This window comes from Anser brachyrhynchus (genome assembly GCF_964034855.1).
Source record: "Anser brachyrhynchus genome assembly, contig: SCAFFOLD_39, whole genome shotgun sequence".
Taxonomy (NCBI): Eukaryota; Metazoa; Chordata; class Aves; order Anseriformes; family Anatidae; genus Anser; species Anser brachyrhynchus.
Window position 1 is genome coordinate 1 of NW_027663823.1, and position 26,847 is coordinate 26,847.

The window sequence follows — 26,847 nt, forward strand, 5'->3', positions numbered from 1 at the left end:
AAACACTGGCAGATTCATAAAGCAAGTACGAGTTGTGCCTTGGAGGACTGGCTGTGGCCATGGTGGTGATGGGGAGGAAAGAGCTGAGGGGCTGCAGACCTGCCTGGTGTGTGCAGAACCCCACAGCCCCTTTTTCTTCCCTCTGCACCCCAGGCAAATCCACCTCTGCTCCATGCCTGCCTCCCTCTACTTTTTCTTATTACTGAAGTCTCACGGAATTTTTCTTTTAAATCATGTTTTTGGAAACTCCACCTCCTCTCAACAGCAGACGGCTACACTCTGCATCACATTAGTGCTGTTATCTTCTCTTTAGCAAGGAAACATTCTGTTTGCATAATTTTGTGAATACGCTTTTGGATCATGTTAAAAGTCCAAAATTATCACTTACTGGTATTTTTTATTTTCTATCAAAAGAGGATATATGTCATTAATTGATTTTTCTCCTGTTTTTCTGAGGAATTAAATGAACCTGTAGTCACACTCTTGCCTAGCATTGAATGCAGAGAACCACAGTACAAACGCCTCTAGGTAAAAAATAGTATTAAGAAAACAGTGGCAATGACAAACTCACACATAGTTATGAATGAAGGCTGATCACTGCTGTTTTTAGGGAAGAGGTTGGTATCCTTTGGCCTGGGAAATGAAAGAACAATAAGAGAACACTGGTACCTAAGGAGCAAGCCACCAGCTCAGTGGGGATCAGTGAGAACTTTATCAGCAAAAGGGACAGTGAGACTTAGGGTGAATTATTGGCTACATTGGTTCCTGATACCCAGCTTTTACCATTTCGGATGTCAGTGATGTACTCCAGTGACATGTCTTGAGGTGAACTTGTGATCTGCTGAGATCACATAAGTGAAATAGCTGATGTCTAAACACTAATCTGTAGCAAAAGCAATTCAAATAACATGATAGATAAGGATTTTCAAGACATAATGATAATGACTGTAATTGCGTCTGAGATGATACATGGGTGAGGAGGACTCATCCACCGGTGACTAAAGCTCTGCTGGCAATTCATGATCTGTGTCTCAGATGTAGAGCACTGGCAGATTTAGGCTGCGTGTGAAGGCTAAAGCAATGCTGTGAAGGTATGGAAAATATGAAGCCTAATTATCATGGCTATGATGAGCCATAAGAATAATGTCCAGTACATTTATTGCCTAAACCACTAATAAAAATTTGCAATGGGTTGTTGTGGTACTGTAGGAAGGAGGACACAGAAAGCAAGAAAAAGACGAATGGCACATTCAGGGCAAGAAGCGAACATGGTGCTTTTATCAGTGGAGCTCACATGTATGCTTGGTATAGGGGTAATCAGTTAGCTGGGTAGAGAGTGAATAACAGATGTGTTGGAGAAAATGATAGGGGAAAAAATTGGCCCAGTACTTGGTAGTTCAGAGGGCATGAGGTTGTTATGTGGGGCAGTGTTTCCATAATTAAAGGGAATTGAGAACTCTGACTAATTTGGTGCGCGCGCACAGATGGCTGCATCTGCTTTGGCACACAGAGGCGCGCTGTGCCCAGGGACACGTGCTCTGCCAAGTGCCCACCGCGCACTTCCCAGAGACTCAGAAACCCAGCACAAAGTGTTCCGAAATTACACCACCAGGTGTGAGGAGCTTTGGCTGACAGCACAAGGCAGCTGGGAAGTTTAAACCTTGCTTAAAAAGCCTCTGCAGTCACCTGAAAACCCCGCTCAAGGGCTCTAAAGGGAAAGAGAGTTTTGAGTTGTCTTTAAAGTACTTAAGTCTATCGCTATTACACTGGCAGCTGCTGCAGTGCAGCTGGATCAGATCTGTAGAGTGAAGGAGATGGAGCTGACATCCACACTGAGCATGCAGGGGGTTCACTTCAGCAGGGTAATTCCCCCTGTAGTCTCAGCGCTGGCTGGCAGCTGCATGGCACGTGAGGTGGAGAGCACCTTCAGGCATCATTTGTAAGTGAAAGCTCATTCACTTGCTCCATGACATGAGCCAGAGAAGTAGGGGCCACCTGCAGTTTAAAAACACACTCGGGATGCGAACTGAACAGCTGAGGTAGGCATTAGCTGGAAGTGAGATTTTGGGCAGCATCACAGCCAGCCTCCCAGAGACTGCCAGGATGCCGACCCTTCATGCACCTCCAAGATACTTCCCAAGTGAGTCAGAAAGGGATGACAAAATGCTGGTCAGAACAGAGAAGGTGAGAGGTGAGGCCTTCCCTTCTGCCTCTCTGTTCCCTAGAGAGCGTTAAGATGGGAAGGTGAAAGAGCAGACTGCTCATCCTCCTCCTCCCCAGGGGAGCTGAGCCCCCATTTACTGTCTGCTTGGCAGATGCTCAGACAGTCAAAAACTGGGGGATATCCTGAGGTGAACTTCTATTGATGTGTATTACTTTGAACTGATGAATATTTCATTACTGGAGAGAAGGAATATGAATCAATAATTCAGGAGTAAGGAGAGGGAAAGAGCTGGGTTCGAACCACTGCTAGAGAATACATTTCACTTCAAAATGCTTCCCCTTTAAAACCCTGTGGTTTCTTCAAAAGACCACCTTAATTACAGACACCTACAATCTTTTCAATAAAATCTTAAAGCCAGTAATACTCGTTAGAGAAACAGCCATCCATTGCCCCCATGACTATAATCAATGAGCAAAATTTAAGGCATGGTTTCAAAACAGGATTTCCTGCTGCCTTGAGCAGGTGTGAGAATTGCGAACATGGAAATGCTGGTTGGAGGGGCCTTCTGGAGGTCATCCTTGACCCAGCCTCCCACCAGAGGCAAGGGAAGAGAGAAGGGAGAGAAAATAGCATTGGGAAATACTGGGAGAGGAAAGAACAAACAACAATTAATTGAAAGATATTGAAATAATTGCCATAAGATAAAGCCACAAGTAGGGAAATATTGTGTTCACTTGCATCAGCAATAATATTTCTGCTCTAATTTCATTTTAAATCAAGAGTGGATGAAAAAGGAGATGAAGGATTACTGATACAGGAAAAAAATAAAATCTTAGTTTTCCAATAAAGCAAAACAGATCATTGCTTCTACAGCATTAAGTTGAGATCTCAATTTCCAGCTATAAGTGTCTAGAATTTCTGGAATTTCAAAGGGATTAAAATAGACACATTTTGACAAAACCACACCTGTTTGCATGAAAATATTGGTTCAAACAATTTACTATTTGAAAAAAAGATGTTTTGAAATTTTTGAAATGTATGATTTCCAAAAACACACATTTCAAACCAAAATGTTCTGATTAATTATAATATATAATTATATAAAACTTTACAGACAGTTCTCAAATGTGCAAAATGGTGGTATCAGAATGAAACATTTTACCTCACTGCTCTATTTTTTTTTTTTAATGTGGATTGAAGCTTTTTTTTTTCCTCACAAATTGCACAGAATATTTTCCCAGCCTGCTCCTTTCCTTTATGTTAACTTGTGCAAGAAGAGCAATGTGTTGTGTTACTGTAAGCAGCACAACACTACACTGATGCACCATCGTGTCTATGTACAGCACTCAAAACATTTATCCTGTCCTAAAGGGAAAGAGATTTTATTATTCTGCTTTTAAGTACAAGACTTAATATTGCCAATATGCTCAAGAGCAATAACAGCTTTTGCAATCCCTTTGTACAACTTGCATTGCTGTAAATGCTCATTTGTTCAATAAGTAGCAGAACAAAGACTGGAATATCTCCTCTGATCTCCTCAAACAATTAAAGGTGGCCTGAGGTGTGTTCATTTTGGTGCATGAGGACTGCAGGAGAAGTACAGACATAAGTAGGTTAACTTTAAGCTGACAGGGTGCGCTTAGTTATTAAATAATTAAGTTTGCAAATAAAATCCTTACAGAACTCCAGCTAATTTCAGCAGCATCTGGATTTCACCTTGGGTGCTTTCACAAGGTACATATTTCTTTTTGCAGTGAAATAAAAAGCGAAGTAAAACAGACATTAGGTAGTTCAATATTTGGTACAGCTGAGAACAAGCCGATACACTTAAGCACTAACTTACACCTTCCCAATATCATACTTTGTCCACTCCTCATGGAAAAGCTCAGGGGTCTTAAGAGGAGGCAGTGAACTGGAGGAGCATATATCTGGTGTGCTGCAGGATCAGGCCCTCCACATCTCTGTGGAAGGACCTGAAACATTTAGGTATACAGGGGAGTAATGCCCATGGGTGATTTCTTAAGTAGTTCCATTCACAAAAAGCAAGTTGTTATTTAAGGGTGAACTGATCTCAGTTAATTTTAGGCATCTTCAGTAGAGATGCCAGCGTAGACCAGGGTCCACATCCAGCCTAGGGCTGTTGAAGCCCTCTCAGATGGTCACTTCACATTCTTTTATAAGCAATGGAAAGAAAAAGGCACTTTTAGGGTGCAGCTCATCCAGCCTGCTTTAAATGCCAGCCATCCTGAGCCACAACCCCAGTGGCAGTGACAAGTCCTCCCCTGACCGCACCACAAACACAGCTGCAGGCTCTGACACTTACACCAGTCTCACTTTATCTATCCAAATGGACAGGCTTCAAATTAAGAAAATAATGAGACCAAAAAAGCACCAAACTTCCATTGCTTTCTCAGGTTTTCCCAGTTCCTTGAGCATCCCCCTCAAGGCTGGGGGAGCTGCTATTTTCCAAGGATCCTCCTTGCCTCCATGACTAAACTGCACCTTGTGTGCATTTCTTTTCACATAGCTTTGGTGGCTTTCCTTTGCAGATTCATTCACGGGACTCATAAACATAATGACTGACATCATCTGGCGCTACACAGGAGATTTCATGGCTCCTGATATCGTTTGCAGAGTCATCCGCTACTTACAGGTACAGGAACCACATGCTCCCCTATACGCCCAAGCTCACATGGCTTTGTGCCCCCACAGCAATAAACCCAAACAAAATGCTGTACAGACGTTTTGATAGCATCAGAAATGCTGAATGCTAAAGGTATTCATTTAAAGTTTAAACATGATTAATTAAAACGTATTAAATCCTTTAAATTTTGTAGACCAGAAAAAGATCTGGGTGAAAATACATCCCCTTCCCTTCCCTTCCCTTCCCTTCCCTTCCCTTCCCTTCCCTTCCCTTCCCTTCCCTTCCCTTCCCTTCCCTTCCCTTCCCTTCCCTTCCCTTCCCTTCCCTTCCCTTCCCTTCCCTTCCCTTCCCTTCCCTTCCCTTCCCTTCCCTTCCCTTCCCTTCCCTTCCCTTCCCTTCCCTTCCCTTCCCTTCCCTTCCCTTCCCTTCCCTTCCCTTCCCTTCCCTTCCCTTCCCTTCCCTTCCCTTCCCTTCCCTTCCCTTCCCTTCCCTTCCCTTCCCTTCCCTTCCCTTCCCTTCCCTTCCCTTCCCTTCCCTTCCCTTCCCTTCCCTTCCCTTCCCTTCCCTTCCCTTCCCTTCCCTTCCCTTCCCTTCCCTTCCCTTCCCTTCCCTTCCCTTCCCTTCCCTTCCCTTCCCTTCCCTTCCCTTCCCTTCCCTTCCCTTCCCTTCCCTTCCCTTCCCTCCCCTCCCCTCCCCTCCCCTCCCCTCCCCTCCCCTCCCCTCCCCTCCCCTCCCCTCCCCTCCCCTCCCCTCCCCTCCCCTCCCCTCCCCTCCCCTCCCCTCCCCTCCCCTCCCCTCCCTCTCCTTTCCTCTCCTTTTTTTCTTTCTTTTCTCCCGTAAAAGCTTTCATATATTCCTAGAATATCCCTAGACCGGTACTATAGCTGGCATTATTTTCTGCAATATATGTGTCTCATTTCTGTCTTCTATACCTTCTGCCCCAGGTGGTCCTTCTATATGCTTCAACTTATGTCCTCGTGTCACTAAGCATAGACCGGTATCATGCCATTGTCTATCCAATGAAGTTCATGCAAGGAGGTAGGAGAATTTCCATGTCTTGCTATTGCTGTGGATAGTATTGTCTAGTTTCATTTTACTAAGAAAGTTTTCAAAATTATTAACCTTGTGCCATGAATTATTTATTCCTGCTGTAGCAATATTTGGACTCTGTTACATTTCTCCAAATGGCAAAAGAGTTGTGGCTTCAATATGTATTAAGCTGCACTTAGCCCTTGGCAATTTTTTATAAGCTTTGTGTTAGCAAAGAACGAAATGACATTTTAAAAAGTACAGGGGGTTCATTATCTTCCAGCATTTTGAGCAAAGTATTATGGGCAAAAGGTAACCCTTGTACAGCTAAGCTGTCTGTAGGAGATACAACAACTATATTACCTATTCACGTGAAAAAAAAAATTTGGATAGAGAATATATGGTATTGAGAATTGATATGATAAGAGAACTTCGAAAACTATAGCAAATAAGTTTGGATATTTATTCTGTTTTGAAATTCCATCTGTTATTTTTGCAGCACTCAAATACCCCTTGTCTGCTTAGCAATACAATTTAAAGAATGTGAGTTCTTTCCTACAGAGCTTAAAGTCTGAATTTAAGAATGCTGCACTGAGTGAAAAATATTAATAGCAGGTGAGGTGGAAGGGGTACGGTTACGAGAGCCATGGTGGCTCGAAGATGCATTGCAATCAGACAGAAATATTATTTTTGTTTCCAAATAATGATGATTTTTGACAGTCTGCTCTATTCAGGGGATCAGAATAATGGTCCTCTTTGGCCTTAAAAACCTATGAATCCAACACAGCCCAGGCAGTGGTGCAGCTCTGGCAGATGCTAAGGCCTGAAAACTTCAAATACTTGAGTGAAGTTCAGCCTAATATTCCCCAGCATGCGGACTGACTTTTTCAAAGCGGGAAGGATTGATACCAAGTTTTTATATCAGTAGGTTTTTAGATGCAGTTTTGCTCTGCAGCTCCCATAGCCTTGGGCTGGGGAAGGTTCATAAACCACCTAAAACACTGGCTGCTGGCCGAGCAGGGCTAGCTACCGGACAGACCCACTGATATTTCTTCTTCGGGCACCATAGGAGAAAAGTAACATTGTTAAATTACCTCCTGGGCTTAGTAAAGATTTTTTTCAGTACTTTTTGCCAACCATTTTGATGTTGATCCATGAACTTTTGTTGTTGATGCTGCTACGGAAAATTTGATAAAGGTTAAAGAACAAATTGCATTCAATAGCTCTTTTTCTTCTTCCCTTATTGGAAGAGGTTTTTTTTCTCCATCAGACTCTTCCTACACTTGGTGGGATGCAATCCTCAGAGATCTCAAACCTCATCCTGCCCCACTACAGCGTGGGTCACTCCTCCTGTGCCCCATGGATTGCAAAAGATGTTCTTTGCACTATTACTCCAGCCAAAGTCACCTGGTCAACATGGGTCGTACAGGAGCTGAGCAAAGGGATAATAAGCCTAGGAGGATTAACAAGCATGCCTTCTTCCCCTTATCACCTTTACTGGAGCCCAAGTGGTTCAGGGTGATTTGCTAAGATCTGGCATGCCAGGAGGCAAGAGGGGACTTGATGAGCACCACGTGCCTCCAGCAGGGCTGGTACCACCAACAAATGTCTTGTCATGGAGCCAAGATCATGCAGCTACCTGCATATCTTCAATGGGAAAAAGGAGGCAGTGGTAAATTCAGAAGAATGATCTAAGGAGGCATATTTACCACAGAAACTTCCTGGAATATGTATGTATAGACACTAGCCTTTTGCACCCGGCTGTTCCTAGCAGAGATACCATGTGTGCAGCTCTTAGCTGTCTTGCAAATGGAGAACAAAGAGAGTTACAAGAATTTGTCATTGGTAATGACACAAAGAAATGGTAAAAACAATTGTGAGTCAACTGGTGGAAAATAACACTTGTAAACGCTTGTATATTCTTTCCAAAATCAAATGCTCATCCCCCAAAATCCTTCAGTCAAGAAACAAAAGAGTTATTTATCTTTACCCTGTTTAGAAATAATGTAACCTTGAAATATCATTTCAGGGGGAAAAAAAAGTCAATCATTTTGTTTAGAAAATGTCAAAACAATTTTAAATACGTATATGTGTTTAATTACTAGCTGTGAGTTAAAAGACAGAACCCAAATAGGTGGAAACTGTCCCTTGCACAGTTTTGGGGTGCAAATGCTCAAGTCCATTAGGTCATTGAGATCATAACAGCTCTCTCCAGACTTAAAAACTAATTTTGAAATGGCACTTTCTTGATGAAAGGATTGCAGCAGGATAGCAGTAGGGAGCAAAACTCCCCCCAGAAGGTGCTTCTCCTCCACATGGAGCTGAGAACAGACAGATGTGCATAAAATACACTGCTGCAATATACAGATGGAAGAAGCAGAACAAAAGGGAAGGGGACATGAACAGGTCCATTAGGAGAGTCGGTACAAGAGCTTGTGACAGATTCCTCCTAATGCTGGATGTTCATCTTGACCATTCCAGCAAGGAAAACTCTCCATATAAAGAGCAATATTATGTTTAGAGGAAAATACTGACAGGGGTGAATAGAATATTATACAGAATATTATATAGAGTATTATACAGAATATTAGAAATCTGTTATTTATTTGATTCTGTCTATAACTTATTCCATCTATAACTTATATAGCCCTAGTTATAGAATTTGCTAGCATTTGGAGCATACTAGAGCATTTGCAAAAATAAAATAAAAATAATAATAAAAAACCTGCTTATGAGGCAGCTGATTAACATTAGCCCAATAAAATAAAAAATTATCCATATGTTACCAGTAGCCTGTAAAGCCCTTTAGACTGGCAAGGTCATTTTCTACCAAATACAAAGAATGTTTTAAAAAAAGAATAAATGAACATTGCAGCTAAAATTTTTTAAAACGTGTAGATAAAACAACGCTTTTGCCAAGCACAAATTGCCCACTTCACTTCAAATTAAGGGTGTAGCTACACAGTGCAAAAAATAAGATACATTATCCAAGAATGACCTTTCCCCCTTATAAATAGACACTTGGGCCCCATTGAGGCTTGTAGCATGTTGTTTAAGTAGCTTCCTCACCACCTAAAAGCATTTTCTGTCAGGAGATATTTTGTAAAGCTGTTAATATTCCTTTTGTTAAGTTTATTCTGTTATGCTTTGGGAAACTTTATGGTTCTCCTCTGCTTGTGCAATATTTATAGACTTAATCTAACCCTCTCACTTAGTGGATGTCATCAAAGTTCCCTTAAGCCCTGGATTAGCAAGACCGTATTTTGCTGAACGTGGGTAGCATTTAAAGATGAGCAGGATAAATGAATATTTGCAAGTGATGTTTTATAAAGCATAAAATTACTTTTTGAATGCTTCTCCCACATGCTTTTATATTGCTCTTTGAGCTTCAAGGAGAAAAGATGTTCTTCTTGATATACATAATTTAAAATGATTTTCTGTTTCACACACAACTCCAGGTATTTTGTAGACAAGAAGGACAATAAAGTATTTCAGCACCAAAGCTTCCCAAATCAAAAATTTGTCCCCATCTGTTTCTGTAGCAATATGACTCCGGGGGGCGGGGGGAATAACTGCTGTTGAGAATCACTGATACTCCACAGATCAGCCCCTCCTCTCCATACTTTTCAGTTAGAGATTTTACCAAAAGCTACATATTTGTCAAAATTAAATCTTTGGGGCTGTTTTCTCCAGCATGTTGATTTTTACAAAATTCCATAGGAGCCACCGGGCATCATTTGATTTTCTATTGGTTTTCTTCATTTGGCAGTAGAGGAGGACGAGAGAAAGGTAGAAACAGTAACCCAAATCTACCAAGTATTTTGGGATCCTTGAACTTCCATTCCTCAACATGAAATCCAGCAGGATCTCTTAGTGGATGGCTATTGCAGCAAACAAAGCAGGGCTGAGCACTCAAGCACTAGCCCGCAATCCTGTTTCCCTGTTGCATGGTTAGCTGCCCACCCTTGGCGTGGTTGGGCTTGTGTCCATCAACTGGAGCTGGGTTTGGTCCCCACTATGCCATGGGGAACTGCAGGACATGCCTGGGCTCTCCAGCATCACTTCTCCTTGGGGCAGTAGAGTTGCAGCTGGGGTCAAGAGCAGATGGCTGTGCAGTTTTGTTTCCACCCTAAGTAGATGTGTTTTCTGTTTCCTGAGAGGGAATATTTTTTTGAGTCTTCTCCCTACAAGATACATCAAAATGTTAATTTTCCATTCCAAGGAGGACATTTCCCCCCTCCAGTACATCCAGTACACTCCAACCCAGGTATATTTTAAGTAGCCCTTCCTGGTCTCAACCTTACTCAGGTACCTGTAGCTCAAAGGCTCCTTCTTTTCCGTCTGTCTCCATACTGACTTCTGTTTTGCGGTGCCCAGATACGAACGTGCTTCAGGGCAGGCCTGTCGTCCCTTGCACTCGTTCATGAAGTTGCCTTGGTGGCCAAGAGGAATGTTTTACTTCTCAGGTTTCTGACTTGCTGACCCTCATCCATGCCTTTCCCATAGCGTTTCAGATTCAATGGGCCCTAAGAATATTGAAAAAAATCATAACTAAATGACTTTTTACCATGAGAAAGAGACGAACCCCCACACTCCCTTGCAGTCTTCTCAGCACCAACTGGCTTCAGACTGAAAACACCTTTCTTCACACCGTCTGCTCCTCCCCACCTTTCTCTCAGTTCTGCTTCAAAGGGACAGCCTCATTGGCAACCCCATTAACACTGTCTATTTGAATCTGTTGAACAGAAAGACAGGCGAAAGTTCTTATTGGAGTGGCCTGGAGCCTCTCTTTCCTGTTTTCGATACCGACTCTGATTATTTTTGGGAAACGGCAGCTCTCCAATGGGGAAGTGCAGTGCTGGGCTCTCTGGCCCGATGACTCCTACTGGATACCCTACATGACGGTGGTTGCTTTCCTGGTGTACTTCATTCCACTGATCATTATCAGGTAAGCCCGCTGGTGGGAGTGCATGATGAAAGCTGTCAAGCATGCAGTCGGCTTAATGCTTTATTTTCACTCATTCATTACGGTTTCATCTCCACACCTGCCTTATAGTGGCTTCGGTTTGCATCATGTAATGCACGGGTCGCTGTGCTTGCCCTGGGTGCTCTCCATGCAGTATTAATAGCTGGGAACATTCTTTCTGAACAAGGATTGAATCACTAAGTATGTCCACTTATCTCTGCACCTTCAGGCTTGAAATATATCTTTGAAATTATCTTGAAATATCTTGAAATATATCTTTACAAATACAGTATGAATCTATTCTAGCTATTATGACAAAACATTGTGTTAATAAAAGAACAGAAACCACACAGGCTAATTAAACTGAAATTAACTTAAAGTGCTCTCAAGTTTCATAGTACTAAAAGAGTGTTTCTTCATCAGGGTCAGAAAGAAATCCCTAAACGTCTGAAGCTGTCAAACACTGCTAAAATACAAAGAAATGAAATTCTTCCCATTCTGTAATGGGAAATTTGAACAAAGGTGATCTGCAGCAGAATCTCCTTTTAAACTGAGCTCAGCCAATATCCCAAACTGTGCTTGGTTATCAGTGAATTTATTGCCTTCCTCTCAGGTACTGCCATTAGCCAACATTAAACAAAAATGATCTAGCCCTGAGGAGCTACCGGTTGGAATGAGCAGTCAAAAACTCCTGTGGAAGAGGAGCGCAGCTTTGTAACTAAAAGCCTTGAAAGGCTGCTGGTGGCAGTAATTTGTGCTCTCAGTGAAGACATATTCTTCACCTCTCTTTCCCTTATGTTCTCTTTCAGTAGCAAGGTTACGATAGAATTTCTTCATGTCAATCTCTCCTTCTTAGTGGTAAAGATGACTTGCTGGGACTCCTTTTTTTCTGCATACCTTGGTGACAACTACTTGGGCTATGAGAGAGGAGCTCTGTTTGCATGTTTGTCAGACATCTCTCTTGGTCATTCTGCTTTTCCAGTGGGTCTGAGACTCCCGGCATGAGTCTCATGGAATCATCTTTGTTAGAAAAGACCTTCAAGACCACCAAGTTTCTATAAGATTCTTGTTCATTAACACTTCAGGTGGGAGCAGGGGGGATGCTGATCTTTTCTAGGTGATGACAGGAAAAGCTACATAAGCTAAATATTAAAGACCATGCCATGGTTTTAGTTCCTTTCCTGTTGAGTGATACCTTTTAATTTTGTGAAGTTTAATCACAGAGATTAAGTTCCGCAGCTTCTAATAGAAACAGATTTATCTCTGATAGAACCAAAAGCATGGGAGCAAGGAAATTTTGGTGCTTGAATTCATCTACCTGACTTTTTAGTATGGTTTCAACATTGCTCAGTGTTGCTCCCTAAAGAGAAGGGATGACTTCTATATTTTGATTATAACACATCAGTTTGCTAAACTTCCCATTCTTGTGCAGAATGCACAGACAAAGAACAAAATCATTAAAATTTCTCCTTAAAGAAAGGGCATCATAGAATAGAGAAAAACAGCTTCTAGGTTATCCAATTGCTCTTTGTTCTTAGACAGGACCATTTCTCTTTGTATTTTTTTTTCCTGTATCTTAAAGCTTGACTAGTCTTAAATAAACCAAAAAGTATTCTTGGGAATAAGTAAAAATGTGGGTGAATCTGCAGCCTGTTATTGCCAGCAGAAAGAATAAACACAAACACACACACACAATCTAATGGTAAAAGCAATAACACCAGAAAACTTTGAGGCTGTCTATCACTTCTGGAGGAGATTTGTTTTGAAATTTTTAAACAGTTAGCAAGCAGGAAATTATACCCAGCATCTTAAGTGTTTCAGGGAAAAGGCCAGCAGCCTGACAACTTATCTATCATTCCACCGGTGTGTAAAACATCTCTTTCATGCTCAGACTTACAGATCCATACATTTTCTATGACAGACAATCCTTCTTTTATTGGAGTATAAAAGTGTTTGTTTGTTTGTTTTTCCCAAGGACAGGCAAGCTACATAGCAACATTTTTTTCTGATTTGCTGACATTACGCTCCCTCTCCTCCCTGCCAGAAATGTGTGACTTGACTTACTGTAAATCTCCAGAAGCGAGAAGGTGATGAAGACATGAGGGGAAAGGGAAAGGCAGTGAAACCAGCATTTCATAAGATTGCCCTGACAGCTGAGAGATGAACAAAACATCCTAAAATTTCTGCAGCTTTAACCTTAAGTGACTTCCACATGAGAAGCTTATGGCAGGGCAGGAACCTCAAACACTGGCCTCAGGGTCATGGGGCAGAGCCTGCTCCTGATTCAAACATGTCCCTGATTCAGTGTATACCAGCACAGGCTCTCCCACCTCCCTGCCAGCAAGAAGAAAAAATTTTTACAGGTCTTAAGTGGTGCTGGGCACTAGGAGGATGGAAGCAGGTGGGCCATGGAAGGATGCTTTATGGCCACTTATTTGTTGTCAATTATATTATTTCCTTCAGAATAGAGAGGGATGTCTAGAGCTGTAGACAAAGAGGATGACCATCAGCAGAAGCATTGTGAACAAATACCACACAGTTTAGAAAGAACTGGCTATTTTTAAAGCCATGTTTTCAAGTTTTGGCTATTCAAGCATACAAGTAAAGGTTGCAAAATCCCATCCGACACATCTTCAGGACCTCTGCTAATGCAGCCTCAAGAGACAACACCTATTTCTTTAAAATTGTTTGTCAGTCCAGAGGTTTAAAACTAATCCACCTAATATGACTGCAGCATATAAATATTCTGATGTGCAGTTTGCAGCTGAAGAGCAGCAAGAACTGCCATTATTGTCTGCAGGGACTCCATTTCTCTGCAAAATCCCTGTTCCACCACATACCTCCAGATGCTCTTTCAGACTGGTCACAAACAAGACACTGTTTCAGAGGAGTGAGCAAGAGAGAGAGGACAGGCACAATGTCCGGATGTAGTGGATGTGCATTACTCTGTTGAAAGATTAATTATACAAATGAGAGGTGTTATTTAGTCAAGAGAGGAAGGCGTTTTGTGGTTTCTGAATTTAGTGGTCTTTAGGTGAAGATGTTACAAAGAATAAGGCTGTAATGTGACAATGGAGAGATGATCCACAAATGTGCAACTGAAAAGTCAAGTAACAGTTTCTAAGAAGCAGGTTTATTCATATTAAATTCATATATAAAATGAATTCATATATGAAATATTAATTTATTGTGAATAAGGCAGCAGTCAAGTGCTTAGTGAGGAAGCAAAGCCTTAGAGTGCAGGCTGCACACCTTTTCTGCAATAACTTGATTTGCTTGCACAGCTCCTTTATTTTCTCTTCTGAAGTACTCCGACCTAACTGCACGGTGGTTGCCCAATGCAATATGGGACACTGTCTGGCAGAGTTAATTCTTAATTAGTTCTGCCACCTGCATCTGCAGAAAGCCTCACCTCCAGAGCAAAACAATTCACCCACAGCAGCAGTTTTTTGGCACTATCCATCCAAAGTGCATACAAAGGATAAAACCTTACTTTTCAGCCGCAGAAATTAATTCCACATGGATCTGATGCTCTGGCTGCACAGTTTTCTGTTGCTATAGCCCAGGTACTGTCATCTTTTAAACTTCTCTCATCATCCTCCAGCTCTCCACAAAGCTGATTTCACATGCTCCTGGCACAGTCAGTAACTCACAAGAGATGCATCGTTCATAAAACTGCGGCACAAGGGATACAATATTTAGCTGACAACCTTTATGTTCAGCCTAGAAATCCCTTCCACTGGTGAGCAAACTCCCCAGACACTATGTGAGCAAACCCTATAGAATCCAGGCCAAAATATGAACCATAAGAAAACAACAATCTGCCTTTTATTATTATTATTTTTTAATTATATATATAAAAAGGCAATCTGTGAACAAAACGACAACAGTCCTGAAAGATTTCCATACTCGAGAGGTCTGTTCTCACCACCACTTCTTCTAAACTAGAGCAATCAGTGATCAAACAGCTTGTGGTTTTGTGGGGAATTTTTAACCCAATTGTAATACAAATGAACAGGATCTGAATAATGGAAAGGGAATGAAAAGCACTAATGAGATTTTTAACCCAAGTACATGGTTATCTTTGAGAGCTGAGAACAGGGGAGAGCATTTGTTGTTTTCATATTAAAGCTCCACTCCTCTTCCTTAGTTCTGGTCAGAGAGAGGCAAATATCTTTTATCATGTTCTTCCTTATAGCGCTTGAAGATGTGGCTCTAAATAAGAGGGACGCCTCTTATTTGGGCTACTCTACCACTTTTTTTTTTTTTGTTAATTTATTATTTTCTGCAGTTAATATTGTCTACCTTCCAAAAAAACAGACTGCTTAGAAAAATAAATTAGGCCACCTGCCTAATTTGTTCTCACCTATTCACGGACAAGTCTCATCAGTGACAACCAACACCATTTCTCCTGCACCATGAAATGCCAAGCATATCTCAGAATGGTACCTGTGATACTCGAATACCTCTGGGCCACTGCTAAACATGCATCACATCAAGATTACAGATTTTCTTCCTGCAAGGGTTTGCACCTGGCCTATCTGGTTCTGTGATGGGGAGACAGGAAAGTTACTGGGCTTCCGTTCTACATCATTACTCTCTGATCTGTGCCAAAACATAATCGTGTTTTGTCACTTGGATATTCAGAAAGTCAGAGTCTATAAGGGATTTTTCTTTTTAGCTTTTTTTTTCATGAAAGTCAAATATGTTTTATGTATTTTAACCTGATAAATGCAATATCTCGACATTCATCTAATATAAGTCCAAATTCAAGTTACAAAAAAAATGCAGAAGTTCCTCTTAAAGTACAGAGGAAAAAAAATGTCCATCTGCTGTTTAAAATCAAAACTCCAAAGAGAACATGTGTTTTGGAGCAGAAGAAAAATAGTCAGAAAGGAAAAAAAAAATCAGCTGAAAGGAAAAATATGGAACTAAAATTAAGGCATAACAATGAAAAGATGAGTAGATGAAATGAAAAGTATTTATCTGAATTAAATCAAATCAAATAAAAATTATATTAATAAAAATTTCAAAGGTCTTATTTTGAGCTTGATTCGATGAGCACAATCATTTTGCCTGCAATTTCCATTTCAAAACAAAAAAGTCTAGATCTTACACATATGTTCTAATATTTGCCTGTCTATTCACTTACCCATTACGTATGCCTACAATGGTTTGTCTGGATGAAGTTACATAGGCTTTTTGTCTTTGGATAAATAGTGCTGTAAATTAGCTACAATAAAACACAATGCAGCTGCATCCCTTTGAACAATTAAAGTATGATGAACAATAGACAATGCTGGATGATAAATACAAGCAATTAACAAGGAGCTTCAGTGTACTTTTTGCCATTGTAATGGTTCACTTTAATAGGAAATACTGAGCCTGGATGGGATGCTATGACGATGTAATCAAATATTAAAAAAAAAAAAAAAAAATTTAAAGAGTGGATAGATCTATGATTCTTACGATTGTTAATATCAATATGTAGGTTTACCAGAGGACATTTTATTTTCCAAAACAGAAGTGAGCTAGGAAATGCCTTAAGTTAGTTATTCATATGGACAAAGACTGCCAAAATTACCAATGGGGTCAAATTAACCAACACCATTAACTAATAACATGCAAAGGTGAACATGCATCTCAGTCCTTCAGAATTTGGATCAATCTAAATTGCTTTTGGAGGTGCAATGCATTTAATTTGCTGAGTTATATCATATTCTTATATTTTTCTGCCACCTCTACACATATGCTTCTTATCAGGGCTAGAAAAATCATTGCATTTTCATATGAACAGCATGCCCCTTCTGTCCTATGGTCTTCATAGCCTGAGTGACTCCTTCTCAAAATGGTTTGGTTTCTTTTTCCATCCAGATGTGACTACTACATCTGATCTCTTTCTTCCCTTTCATTAGTCCCTTACTTGCAAATAATAGGCCACAACAACTCAATAATAAAATAATAAACAATATAATATTTCAGTATCACAGTATGCATTATGACTACAACACATTTATATAGCACCCAAGAATCCCCAGTTAGAGTTGGAAGACTAAGCACTTACAGACACAAAAATATTTGACATCTGGATCTCCCGTTCATCTGAATACCATCTCTCATCTGTACCTCTCTTTTTTCATCTGCCACTTCATTTACCATCAAGTGGGAATTTGTTCCCACCCTTTAAGATGTCACTGACCATCTCTTCCTCCTGCAACCACCTTGTACAGAAAGAAAGAAGCTACAAGTCCATTCTGGGAAAACAAAACAAAACTGCTTTTCTCTTGTAAGAAAAATACAACTTCTGTTCTGTAAGTGCTCTTTTGTTTTGTTGTAGTTTGGGGGTGGGTTTTTTGTTGTTGTGGTTGGTTTTTTGGCTTTGAAACACACACACACACACAGAGATGCCTCTTACGATCATAAGTTTTGTGTGACATATTTCTGGAAAGTCTGGAAAATAGAGATTAGGCAGTAATACCATCTGGAATCCCAGAGAGATGAAGGCTTAACTGTGGTCACTAGGAAGCATACCTAACCTGCTAAGTGACTCCTCTTCCCTGACACCCACCCTGAGCACTGCTGTGCCACCTCTGGTCTCCTTCTAGTAAAGCAGACTCCCATAGATCCAGCTATAGAGAAAAGAAAGATGAACAGAGGCAAAAATACCAATACAAATCCACTATGTTGACAGCACTGTAGGAGTCACCAGATTAAACAAGGAATTAATGTTTCCCCCGTACTTCTAAAAAAATAAGGATTCAAATGAAACAGTATGTAATCTTACATATGAAATATCAAGTGTATTCTAGGACCTGGCACTACGTTGCTTGACCAGTGTGTGAAAAATCAAGTTGGTACAACTGCACCTTGTGAAAGGGCTGCTCTTACCAGACTGCAGCCAAGAGGGCAGGATTTCTAGGGTAGGAGGGAAAGCAAGTGGAGAGCCTGCTTTCCTAATTCAATCCTTGTGGTACCTGGCTGGCAGGACAGAGTCTGAATATTTCGAGTACAGAGTTGGGCTGCTTTGTCCTGGTACTTGGGCAATTCTGAATGTGTCCTGCTGGACACACAGAGATCTTTGTCAGAGGGGATATTGTTCTGACTGCAAATAAAAAGGTCAGGCTAGAGATAGCAGGCTGGAGATAAAATAGAAGCAGGTCTTGCAGGAGCTGGCTGAAGTTTTCTCAAGATAAAAACAATTATCATCATAATAGATTCTGATTCATTGGAACAATCAAAGGAGAAATGATACATGAATTTTCAACCATTGTCAGTGCAAAGTACACAGAAACTTTCAAGTGTGCTGGCTGATAAACAAACAGGCTCTTGAAAAGCCAGGAGATAAAAGGAAAATATTCAAGTCAGCTGGGAGCCATGCTGGACCTTTGAAGGGATTAAGGGAGGCAAGATGGTGTCTGTGGCAGATGCATGAAAAATCCTTGCTGGGTGAGTACAACACTGCTCTGCTGCACAGCCCAGTCTGCACGTTGAATTTCCATCTCTCACATCCTGAGCCTGGGAACCAGATATCCCAAACCTGCACAGAAAGGAAACCCCCAGGATGCACAAATACTGCTTTTGCAAGCGTGGCTAAGAATTGAGGTTGCTATAGGAAAGGCTCATATATCAGTCTGAAAGCTCTAGTAAAAATAATGTCTCTTCTGACAACAAAAATAAGCTGTATGACAGTAAGAAATTTTTTTTTCATCTCTATAAAACACCTTGCAATAATTTCTAGAGCTGTACCTTTTTCACAGGCTCAGTGCTAAGGTCTACAGCAATTAATGGTCAGGCTGCCCAAGGTTACCCCAAAACACTGTGGATTACTGGCAAATGGCACACGATGACTTCTGTTGTGATGCTTGGTTTTTATGTCAGGAAAATACGGCAACCCAAGTGCATTAGCTGAAATATTTTAAAATTATTTTCATCTTCCTTAGCAGACTAAAGAGGAAGTCACCAGTCAAAGGCATGCTCTTGCTCAGTGATTTTAGCTGCACATTATCCAAACTTTCAGGTAAAAAGGCACACAGAGCAAGGCCTAATATTTCTTTTTAACTGCTTCAGAGGTAATATCCTCATCCGGGGCGTGGGTTCAAATAGCTCATGAGCTGAGAGGAACTATTTTTATCTGTTCTATGTTAAAGGAATAGAATCCCACAGTTACCACCTAGGCAGAGACCATAGCAATCCATGGTTGTTGTGGACTGGAGCACTGTCCATCCTTCCCATCAAAATTATATGCATATTCCCCTCTAAATATGCAAACTGTAGTGGATCTGGTTTTGAATCACCTAAATCTTCCCATATACCTGACATTTCTGTGCTCCTCAATTTCAGTCCCAGGACCTCAAGAGGTGAGAGTTAGCACCATGGTACTTAACATTCTCATGGATTGTGCCCCATTCCCTTCCCCAGGGTACCATACTATTCATCATCTTCATATTCCCAAAATAACACCAGATCAGAGCTGGGTACACATCCAAAACAGGTCCCTCCTCTTGCTTCCACCATTTCAGGGTGAGTTCCCTCCTTGCAGCTCCCATGTAAAGCACTCACGAGCACTTCCCAGTGCAGGACAAGGTGCCTCCTGCCTGGTGCAGGTAACCAGACATGTTTGGCCTCAGACAGCTCAAAATCCCCAAAGAACTCTTGTCTGAGAGATCTTGGCCAAGCCATGCCATTGCTTTGAACCTCAGACTTGACACCTGCAAAGCCTGGACAATGATAACAATCTCCATTGTGAAAACTCTTCAGGTCTGCTTCTGAGAAGTACTTTGGGACAGTCATATTTAATTTACTATTGTTGTTGTCATTACTATTATTATAATTCTTATGAAGTTCTGTCATCTTCGTGAGCTCCTTACACATCGATAAGTATATTGACAGAGCATGAATGACCAAGATGTCAGTTAAGTTTACTGTGCTTCATAATATCAATGACTCTTTCCCTTCTGTAGCATCATATACTCAATCGTGATTCGAACCATCTGGATGAAGAGCAAAGCTCAGTCTGTCATTATATCCAGCTGCCCTGGTGAGTGTCAGCACACAGGTGTCTCCAGACGCATGATTTGAATCTGGCCAGTCCTATCAAATCTGGGAATGCCCACACATGTGGTGTTGAGCTGGGACCCCATCACTGCGGTGGGAATTGGTTATAGAAACTGCTGATTCATAACTCTTTTCCACACTTGACACTAAATCTGCTTTCAAGAAATTATAGAAAACATCTGCAAGGAGAGAAATAAAAGGTAAAAATCGTTATTCTAGAACTCAGAATCCTAGATCTGAGAACTTTGCTCATTTCTAAAATGACTTATTTTATAGCAGACACTTAGATAAAACTTTTGCAGTGTTTTCACATGCCTTTGCAAGTTTGGATTTTGGTCAAGACCAAGGAGTCTGACCACAAATCGTTACAAGAACCTCACTTGCCAGAGGACGTTCCTGTTAGTTATGAAGTATGTTCATTTACACTAATCCTTTTTACAACACAACTCAAAGACTGCAGTGCACACAAGTAGTTAGTGCAGCTAAGTGGGGAGTGGTGACACATCAGACCATGGTGACCAAGCTGCCAATACTTGCCTGAAGTAGGATCATGGCTGTTTTAGGAGGAAATGTCCAAACGTGTTGCTGTGCCTACTCAGATATCCTTTCATCATAACCTGACATCTGTTAACTATAATCTTGAAAAGATTTATTCCTCCATTGAAATGCTTGAACAGGACCCATTTCTAATTATCTTGCCTTCGTGACACAATAAGTATCAACTAGCCTTGAAAAAAAAAATGTCATTCTCCTCACCCAAGAGGTATATTTTGCTCTGGAAGTCAAGTAATTTCCAGAAGTATTAAGTATGGACAATTTTCAAGCTTCTCTATTGGATGTTTCACTGATAACATGTTTCACTGATAACAAGCCCACATTAATTTTATTTACACTTTTTTCTTGCAAATTACAAAGCCTGGATATGCTGTTTTTGTAAGAGGTGCCAAAAGTCATGTACACAGACTTATTTCCAGTGACATTCATTAAAATTTCAGTTCTCAGCTCGGACTACTGGAGCTGAGATATGTTTTGACAAAAAATAACCTTCTTAAGTATTCACTATGGTGAACCTCATTATTCTCATCCAGCAACATGAGCAGCAAATTGACATTAATAATGAAATCAAGCATATTATTAAAATCATGCTGGTACTGCTATTTAAATACAGCACTTGATTCTCATAGACATTAGTGTGGCTTCAGAGGAAATTAGATCAACCAGCCTTGGTGTAAGACTGAATAGAATTTGTTTCTCAATTCAAGGCACATTTCATTTCTGAAAAGCTAACCTAACAGCATTTCATATTTCATTACTGAGTCAACATGAAGAGTAAAATGCATGACCGATTATCTAAGGCATCAAAAAGACTAAGAGGTCAAGGGAATGGAGTATGTAGCTTTCAAAATCCATCTAATTGAAATGCAGTTAAAAAGTGAACAGGTAGTCTGTTTTGACAGGTTCTCTCTCATGTTTTCTTAACTGCAGTTGCCAGTTCCTTTCAGAAAACCTCTCTTATGACACCACTTTAGCTGCATTTTTGCATCTGTGATGGCCAATGGTTTTTGTTAGATTGATACTGTTGGGCATGTCATCAGTGTTTCTCCTGACCATGTGCCCAAGTGTTGAGGACCAGGGATATGCAGCTGCCACAATACTTCAAGAGATCTCCTTTGCTTACATTTCCACTTTTGATTTTGGAGGGCTCAGGTTTTGAGTGTCCAACTTAAGCAGACTTGCAAGCATCTGAATTTCAGGAAATACTGAGCCCCTGCTTCCTTACACTGGGGAAGGACATGCTGCATATCACTGTCCTGACTGTGAAAGTGCCTGCTGACACATCCATGCACCAACCTTGCTCTTTCACTAACTGAACTATTCTCTTCCCAGATGGGAAAACCTCCTCTGCTGGCTACACCAGTCGTGGGTTCATATCCAGAGCAAAAGTGAAAGCCATCAAGTACAGCATTGTAATTATTCTTGGTAAGTAAAAACATAAGAGTAAAAGCCTCACAGCTGGCAGCTGGGAAGGAGGGAGGATGATGTTCAAGTTAGGAAGCTGGTTTTCCTTAGATCCCTCTATCACCAGCAAACAAAGTGCATTAAGTGGTTCAAAGAAGGAGCTTTACTTAAACCCCTGACTTGCCTTCTGACCGTGTCCCCTGCTCTCCTCTGACTGATAGGATCCTATTTTAGGCACTTGACATACACCTCAGGTGCAGTGATCTCACAGCCTCTCATGCATGCAATGAAAGTAAAGGAGGGACATTGCCTAAAAAGAGCAAAGGAAGATGTCACCTCCTTCTAATCCAGTGTGCTAAGAGACCTGACAGCTGAGTTGTCTTCTAGATTTAGAGAATATAGCCTGCATAAGCTGCTGGGGCAGGGCAGGGAAAGGAAGGAGAGGCAAGAGATGCAGAGCAATTGAATTTGATGTCAGAAGCATGTTCCCTGTCGAGGTGGGAAGACGAGCTCTCCTTGCCCAACCAGGCCGTGTATGACTCAGTGCAGGTGTCCTCCGTCTCCCAGGGAGATGACATTATCCTGATGGAATTATGAGGCTGACATTTTATCTTGATAAATAAAGACAGCGTCACACAGGGCTTGTGATTAGCTGCCAGAGACGGGCAGGGAGGCGGCAGAAGCTATTTACTCCCCAGGGCTGACAACCTTCAGCTACCACTGCAAGAAAGATCATTTCTCTTTCCAACCCTAGGAAAAATTCAGATTGATTGATACCACGATAATAGCTACTACTGGAGGTGCTTAGTTCACCGGTTAGCAGTAGTGTCCTTAGACATGAGAGATGCCAGTGTGATTCATGCCTTTCAGAAGACCAAGAGCACCTTTTCTGTGTGACAGTTAGAGAGAGCTTTTGTCAGAACTGGCTGCTATTGCAATGCCATCAGATGTCAAGAGCTCACCGGGGTGCTCAATATTTCAAAGGACCTTGATAACATCAGGCACACAGCATCTCTCAATGTGCAAGCAGATTAAGACACCTAACAATCAGGACTTTCTCTGAAGCCACCTAAAGTTCTTCACAGTCAGTGCTATGATCCACATGTTGACACTGTGCTTTGTTGTTCTGCTGGTACCTGTGCATGGACACCATTAGTTTGGTTACCCTAGAAAACAGGAGTGCTCACCTCTTCCTCGCACACTCACCGAGCACCCAGCTATACGCCAACTAAGAGATGCTGCTTAATATAACAAGAAAGGAAGCACGACTTCTGCTTCTGCTGACTCATTTGCATCAGGGAGAGCACATATGTTTGATCTCACAGAAAACTGCACATTTGCAACCCAGGTGCCTACAATTTGAGTGACCTGTCTGTCCCATCATTTTCAATAACCTTTGTGACAGGATTTGACAGAAATTTATGAGAAACAGATTCATTCCCTATTCCTGCAAATAAAGATAAACCCATGGCCACTTCACTTCAAGCCCCTCCAAACAAAAGCTACGAATGATGCAGCCTTCTCTTAGCTTCCTCAGATATGCCTCTCAAATAGCAGTACAGGAATCACGAAAATCTTCCTGCATGCCCCACCTACACAGCACCTCCAACCAGCATGCAAAATGACATGTTGGCCTACTATAATTTGGTGTGAATGTGCCAGGCCTTGCTGCTGGGTGTTTAAGAGCCTTTTCTTAACAGGTGGCTGTGACAGGCAGTGCTGTCACAAAGCGGCACTTTGGTGCTGTGTGCTTCTAGACTCGGTGCTCACTCACGGGACCATTAAAAGGGCACTTCTCTATAAGTGATGATGCTTTAACTGGCTACCTATTTACCCTTTATGTGTTGTGCAGTGTTCAGAGTGCCTCGATATGTCTAGAGGGAGCACTCTAAACACTTAAAGGAGCACACATAATCTTTTTTTTATGGGCATTAAAATAAAGATAAAGACAAATAGAAACACAATCTAATAACTATTCTCTTAAATAAGACCCCAAATAGGGAGAGATATTTCTTGCATGAAAAATATTTGTGTTATGACAGTCTCTCTATGTGTGTCTGTGATTAACTCCCTAAATTGTTATACTGTCTGATGTCAAGCTCTTCCTCTGTCTCTGTTGCAGCATTTGTTCTCTGTTGGAGCCCTTACTTTCTGTTTGATATCCTGGACAACTTCAACATCCTCCCTGAGACCAAAGAGCGCTTCTTTGCCTCCGTGATTATTCAGAACCTGCCAGCCTTGAACAGTGCAATCAACCCCCTCATCTACTGCGTGTTCAGCAATCGCCTCTGCCCGCCCTTCGAGTACTGCTCCTTTACTCTCACCCTAACTATCCCTTAGGAAGGGAGGGAACACATAAACACAGTTGCTAAACTCTCCACCTGTTCTCTCCTGTTTTAATCCTGACCGTTCCTTATTTTCCTTAGGGAAAGAAGAACACGAAGGCTGGAGGGAACCTTTCGTGACCGAAGTGATGGAGGGCAGGAGATGCAGGTCCTGTCCAAACCAGAATACATCTAGTGCAAATTATGCCCCACATAGCCACACCAGGACCAGTACCGAGGAGGGTGGAGATTTTCCCTGAGCACAGAAGGACACCATGCACAAGCCAACTGGACAGAGCCTGTGCCTTGTTGTTGTTGAACAGCATGAGTGTTTGGACTAGCGCTGCATCTTCAGCCATTGCATGCCGCCAGGACCAAGCTCGCTGTGTGGGGTTTGCATGCCACTTTCATGATGGCTCATTTTGACCATCTGTTTTCAAGCAAGCTGTAATGTATATGCACTCCAAACGCAAAAAAATAAAAAAAAAAAAAAAAAATTAAACAGTGTCTAGTCAGAGTCTTCTCTCTATTCTTCAAGAGGGTCTTAAAGCCATCTATTGTACCATGTAACTCACAGAACTAGTAAAAAGTATTTACAAATAATTATGGGAGGAGACCATTCTTAAAATAAAGGCACAGGCACTTTCCCAATGATAACACACCAGTGTTGATCTATGTAATTACATCTTGGCTTCACATGTAACCACAACTTACAATCTCTTTTCCAGAGAGGAAGGGACTGCAGGGCTGGGTGGCTGTCCCCTGCCTCTCCTGGCTGTGCTTCTCAGCTCAAGCTGGTCCTCCCATCCACATAGCTCATGTTTCCCTTCCCTTTTTAAGCAGTCTTTTGGGGATACTACGCTTATACTACCTAAAGAGAGCTGCCATACAGGGCACTCCAGCTGTACAGATCAATCTTGCCACCACACAGCAGCATTTCTCAGTCTCATGCCCTACATACATTATTCATGCCACTTAAATCATGGAGGGAACCATGTATGCTGTTAGGGAACTTTAGAGGTGGAGAAAGGCCTGGGTGAAATTTTAAAACTCATATGACATTCAGGAGAAGTTGTGTTGATGATCCAGCCTTGTGTATTCCTTGTAGGGTCCACAGAGCACCAGCCGCCAGGCAGAGCTTTGCTGTAAAACGCCCCTAGCTATTGGGACATCACAGAATCACAGAATTGTAGGGGTTGGAAGGGACATCCCCTTCCCCAAGCCCCTGGGTTTGAAGACAAATGGTCTCAAATGGGTTTAGCAGCTGGGTGAAAGCTATTGATTTCAACACTCATTTTACTATAAGGCAGCTTGAAGTGTTTGCATAATAATGCACTTTAACCAGCTGCATGGCATGGTTTTACTCCTCTCTGTGCAAAATTAGCAATCTTACTCAAGTGGAATCTATTTAAACAGCTTTTTTTTTTTTTTAAATGACTCTTTACACTGGGTTTGTTCACTGCAAAACAAGAACTGAATAAAATTGATTTAATTACCTATGTTACAAAAATCTTTTTTCCTAAGTAAGAGATATATAGAATCATAGGACTTTACATTGTCAAGAAAATAAGTAAGGTTTCTCTTTTTATTATGATGAAGTTCTGTTACATCTCAATTTCAGTACCAGCTTAATTAAAACCACGAATCCCCACCACCCTTTACTGCAGCTACCTTGCATAGATTGTATGTAAGAACTAGACAACATTTATTTTGTGGGCCTCTCATAACATTCCCAAAAATGGACTGGTTGGTTTAAGCTTCATAATGATATGGGCTTTTCTTTGTTTTTTATTTTTCCATTTGATACAAATACACTGGTTGCCTATTTTTGGACATTTAGCGGAGTTCATAGACTTGATAGGAGCCTTTTCTTCTCCAGGCTGAACAACTGCAACTCCCTCAGCCTGTCTTCATAGGAGAGGTGCTCCAGCCCCTTGATCATCTTTGCCTCCCTCCTCTGGACTTGTTCTAATACTTCGATGTCCTTGTGCTGCGGGCCCCAGGGCCGAACACAGCATTCCAGGCGGAGCCTCACTAGAGCAGAGCAGAGGAGGACAATCACCTCCCTCCACCTGCTGGCCACAATTCTTTTAATGCAGTCCAGGATATTGTTGGCTGTCTGGATTGCAAGCACATGTTGCAGGCTCATATCAGGCTTCTCTTATCAATACAGTTAGGTTCTTCTCCTCAGGGCTGCTCTTAACCCATACTCCAGCCTGTGTTTAGCTTGGGATCATCCTGCCCCAGATGCAGGACCTTGTACTTGCCCTTGCTGAACCTCATGAGGTTCAGCACACACCCAACTCTGAAGCCTGTTAGGGTCCCTCTGGACAGCATCCCTTTCTACCAGTACGTTGGCTTCACCACACAGCTTGGCATCATCGGCAAACTAGCTGAAGGTGCACTTGATCCCCCTGTGCATATCACTGACAAATATATTTTGCTATGATACAGATTGATTTGTCTTCCACCGAGACTCCTTAAATGTCTCTAAGATTCGAAAGGCATGAGTGAATGAAGGTCTCTATTCTACAAGTCACATAAACATTTAAATATGAATTTTTTTTAAGGGGAATCAGGGCCACAAGTATGATTACAGAAGTAGGCTTATGCAATATGGCTTTACAACACTAGATATTGCAAACATCACACCCATACTGGTAGCAGTCTCTAAGAAGGCCACATAAGCAGAAGAAGTGAGACTAGT

General features: G+C 41.5%; 1 protein-coding gene across 1 annotated transcript; it reads left to right on the plus strand.

The window, feature by feature from the left end:
* The first annotated feature begins 2,283 nt into the window (after nt 1–2,283).
* LOC308186777 (neuropeptide S receptor-like) lies at nt 2,284–24,939 on the plus strand. The gene is made up of 7 exons (XM_080608953.1): nt 2,284–4,817; nt 5,753–5,846; nt 10,584–10,785; nt 19,764–19,840; nt 21,745–21,837; nt 23,939–24,119; nt 24,243–24,939. Exons 1-7 carry the CDS (start codon nt 4,740–4,742, stop codon nt 24,334–24,336), a joined length of 819 nt encoding a protein of 272 aa, XP_080465079.1. The 5' UTR covers nt 2,284–4,739; the 3' UTR covers nt 24,337–24,939.
* Nucleotides 24,940–26,847: the final 1,908 nt, after the last annotated feature.

What these genes read in the sequence shown, in the direction of transcription:
- LOC308186777 (XM_080608953.1), top strand. Translation starts at nt 4,740, where the DNA reads ATGACTGACATCATCTGGCGCTACACAGGAGATTTCATGGCTCCTGAT. An exon ending in GAGTCATCCGCTACTTACAG is followed by an intron (nt 4,818 to 5,752) that starts GTACAGGAACCA and finishes CTTCTGCCCCAG; the next exon opens with GTGGTCCTTCTATATGCTTC. An exon ending in CGCCTCTGCCCGCCCTTCGA is followed by an intron (nt 24,120 to 24,242) that starts GTACTGCTCCTT and finishes TATTTTCCTTAG; the next exon opens with GGAAAGAAGAACACGAAGGC.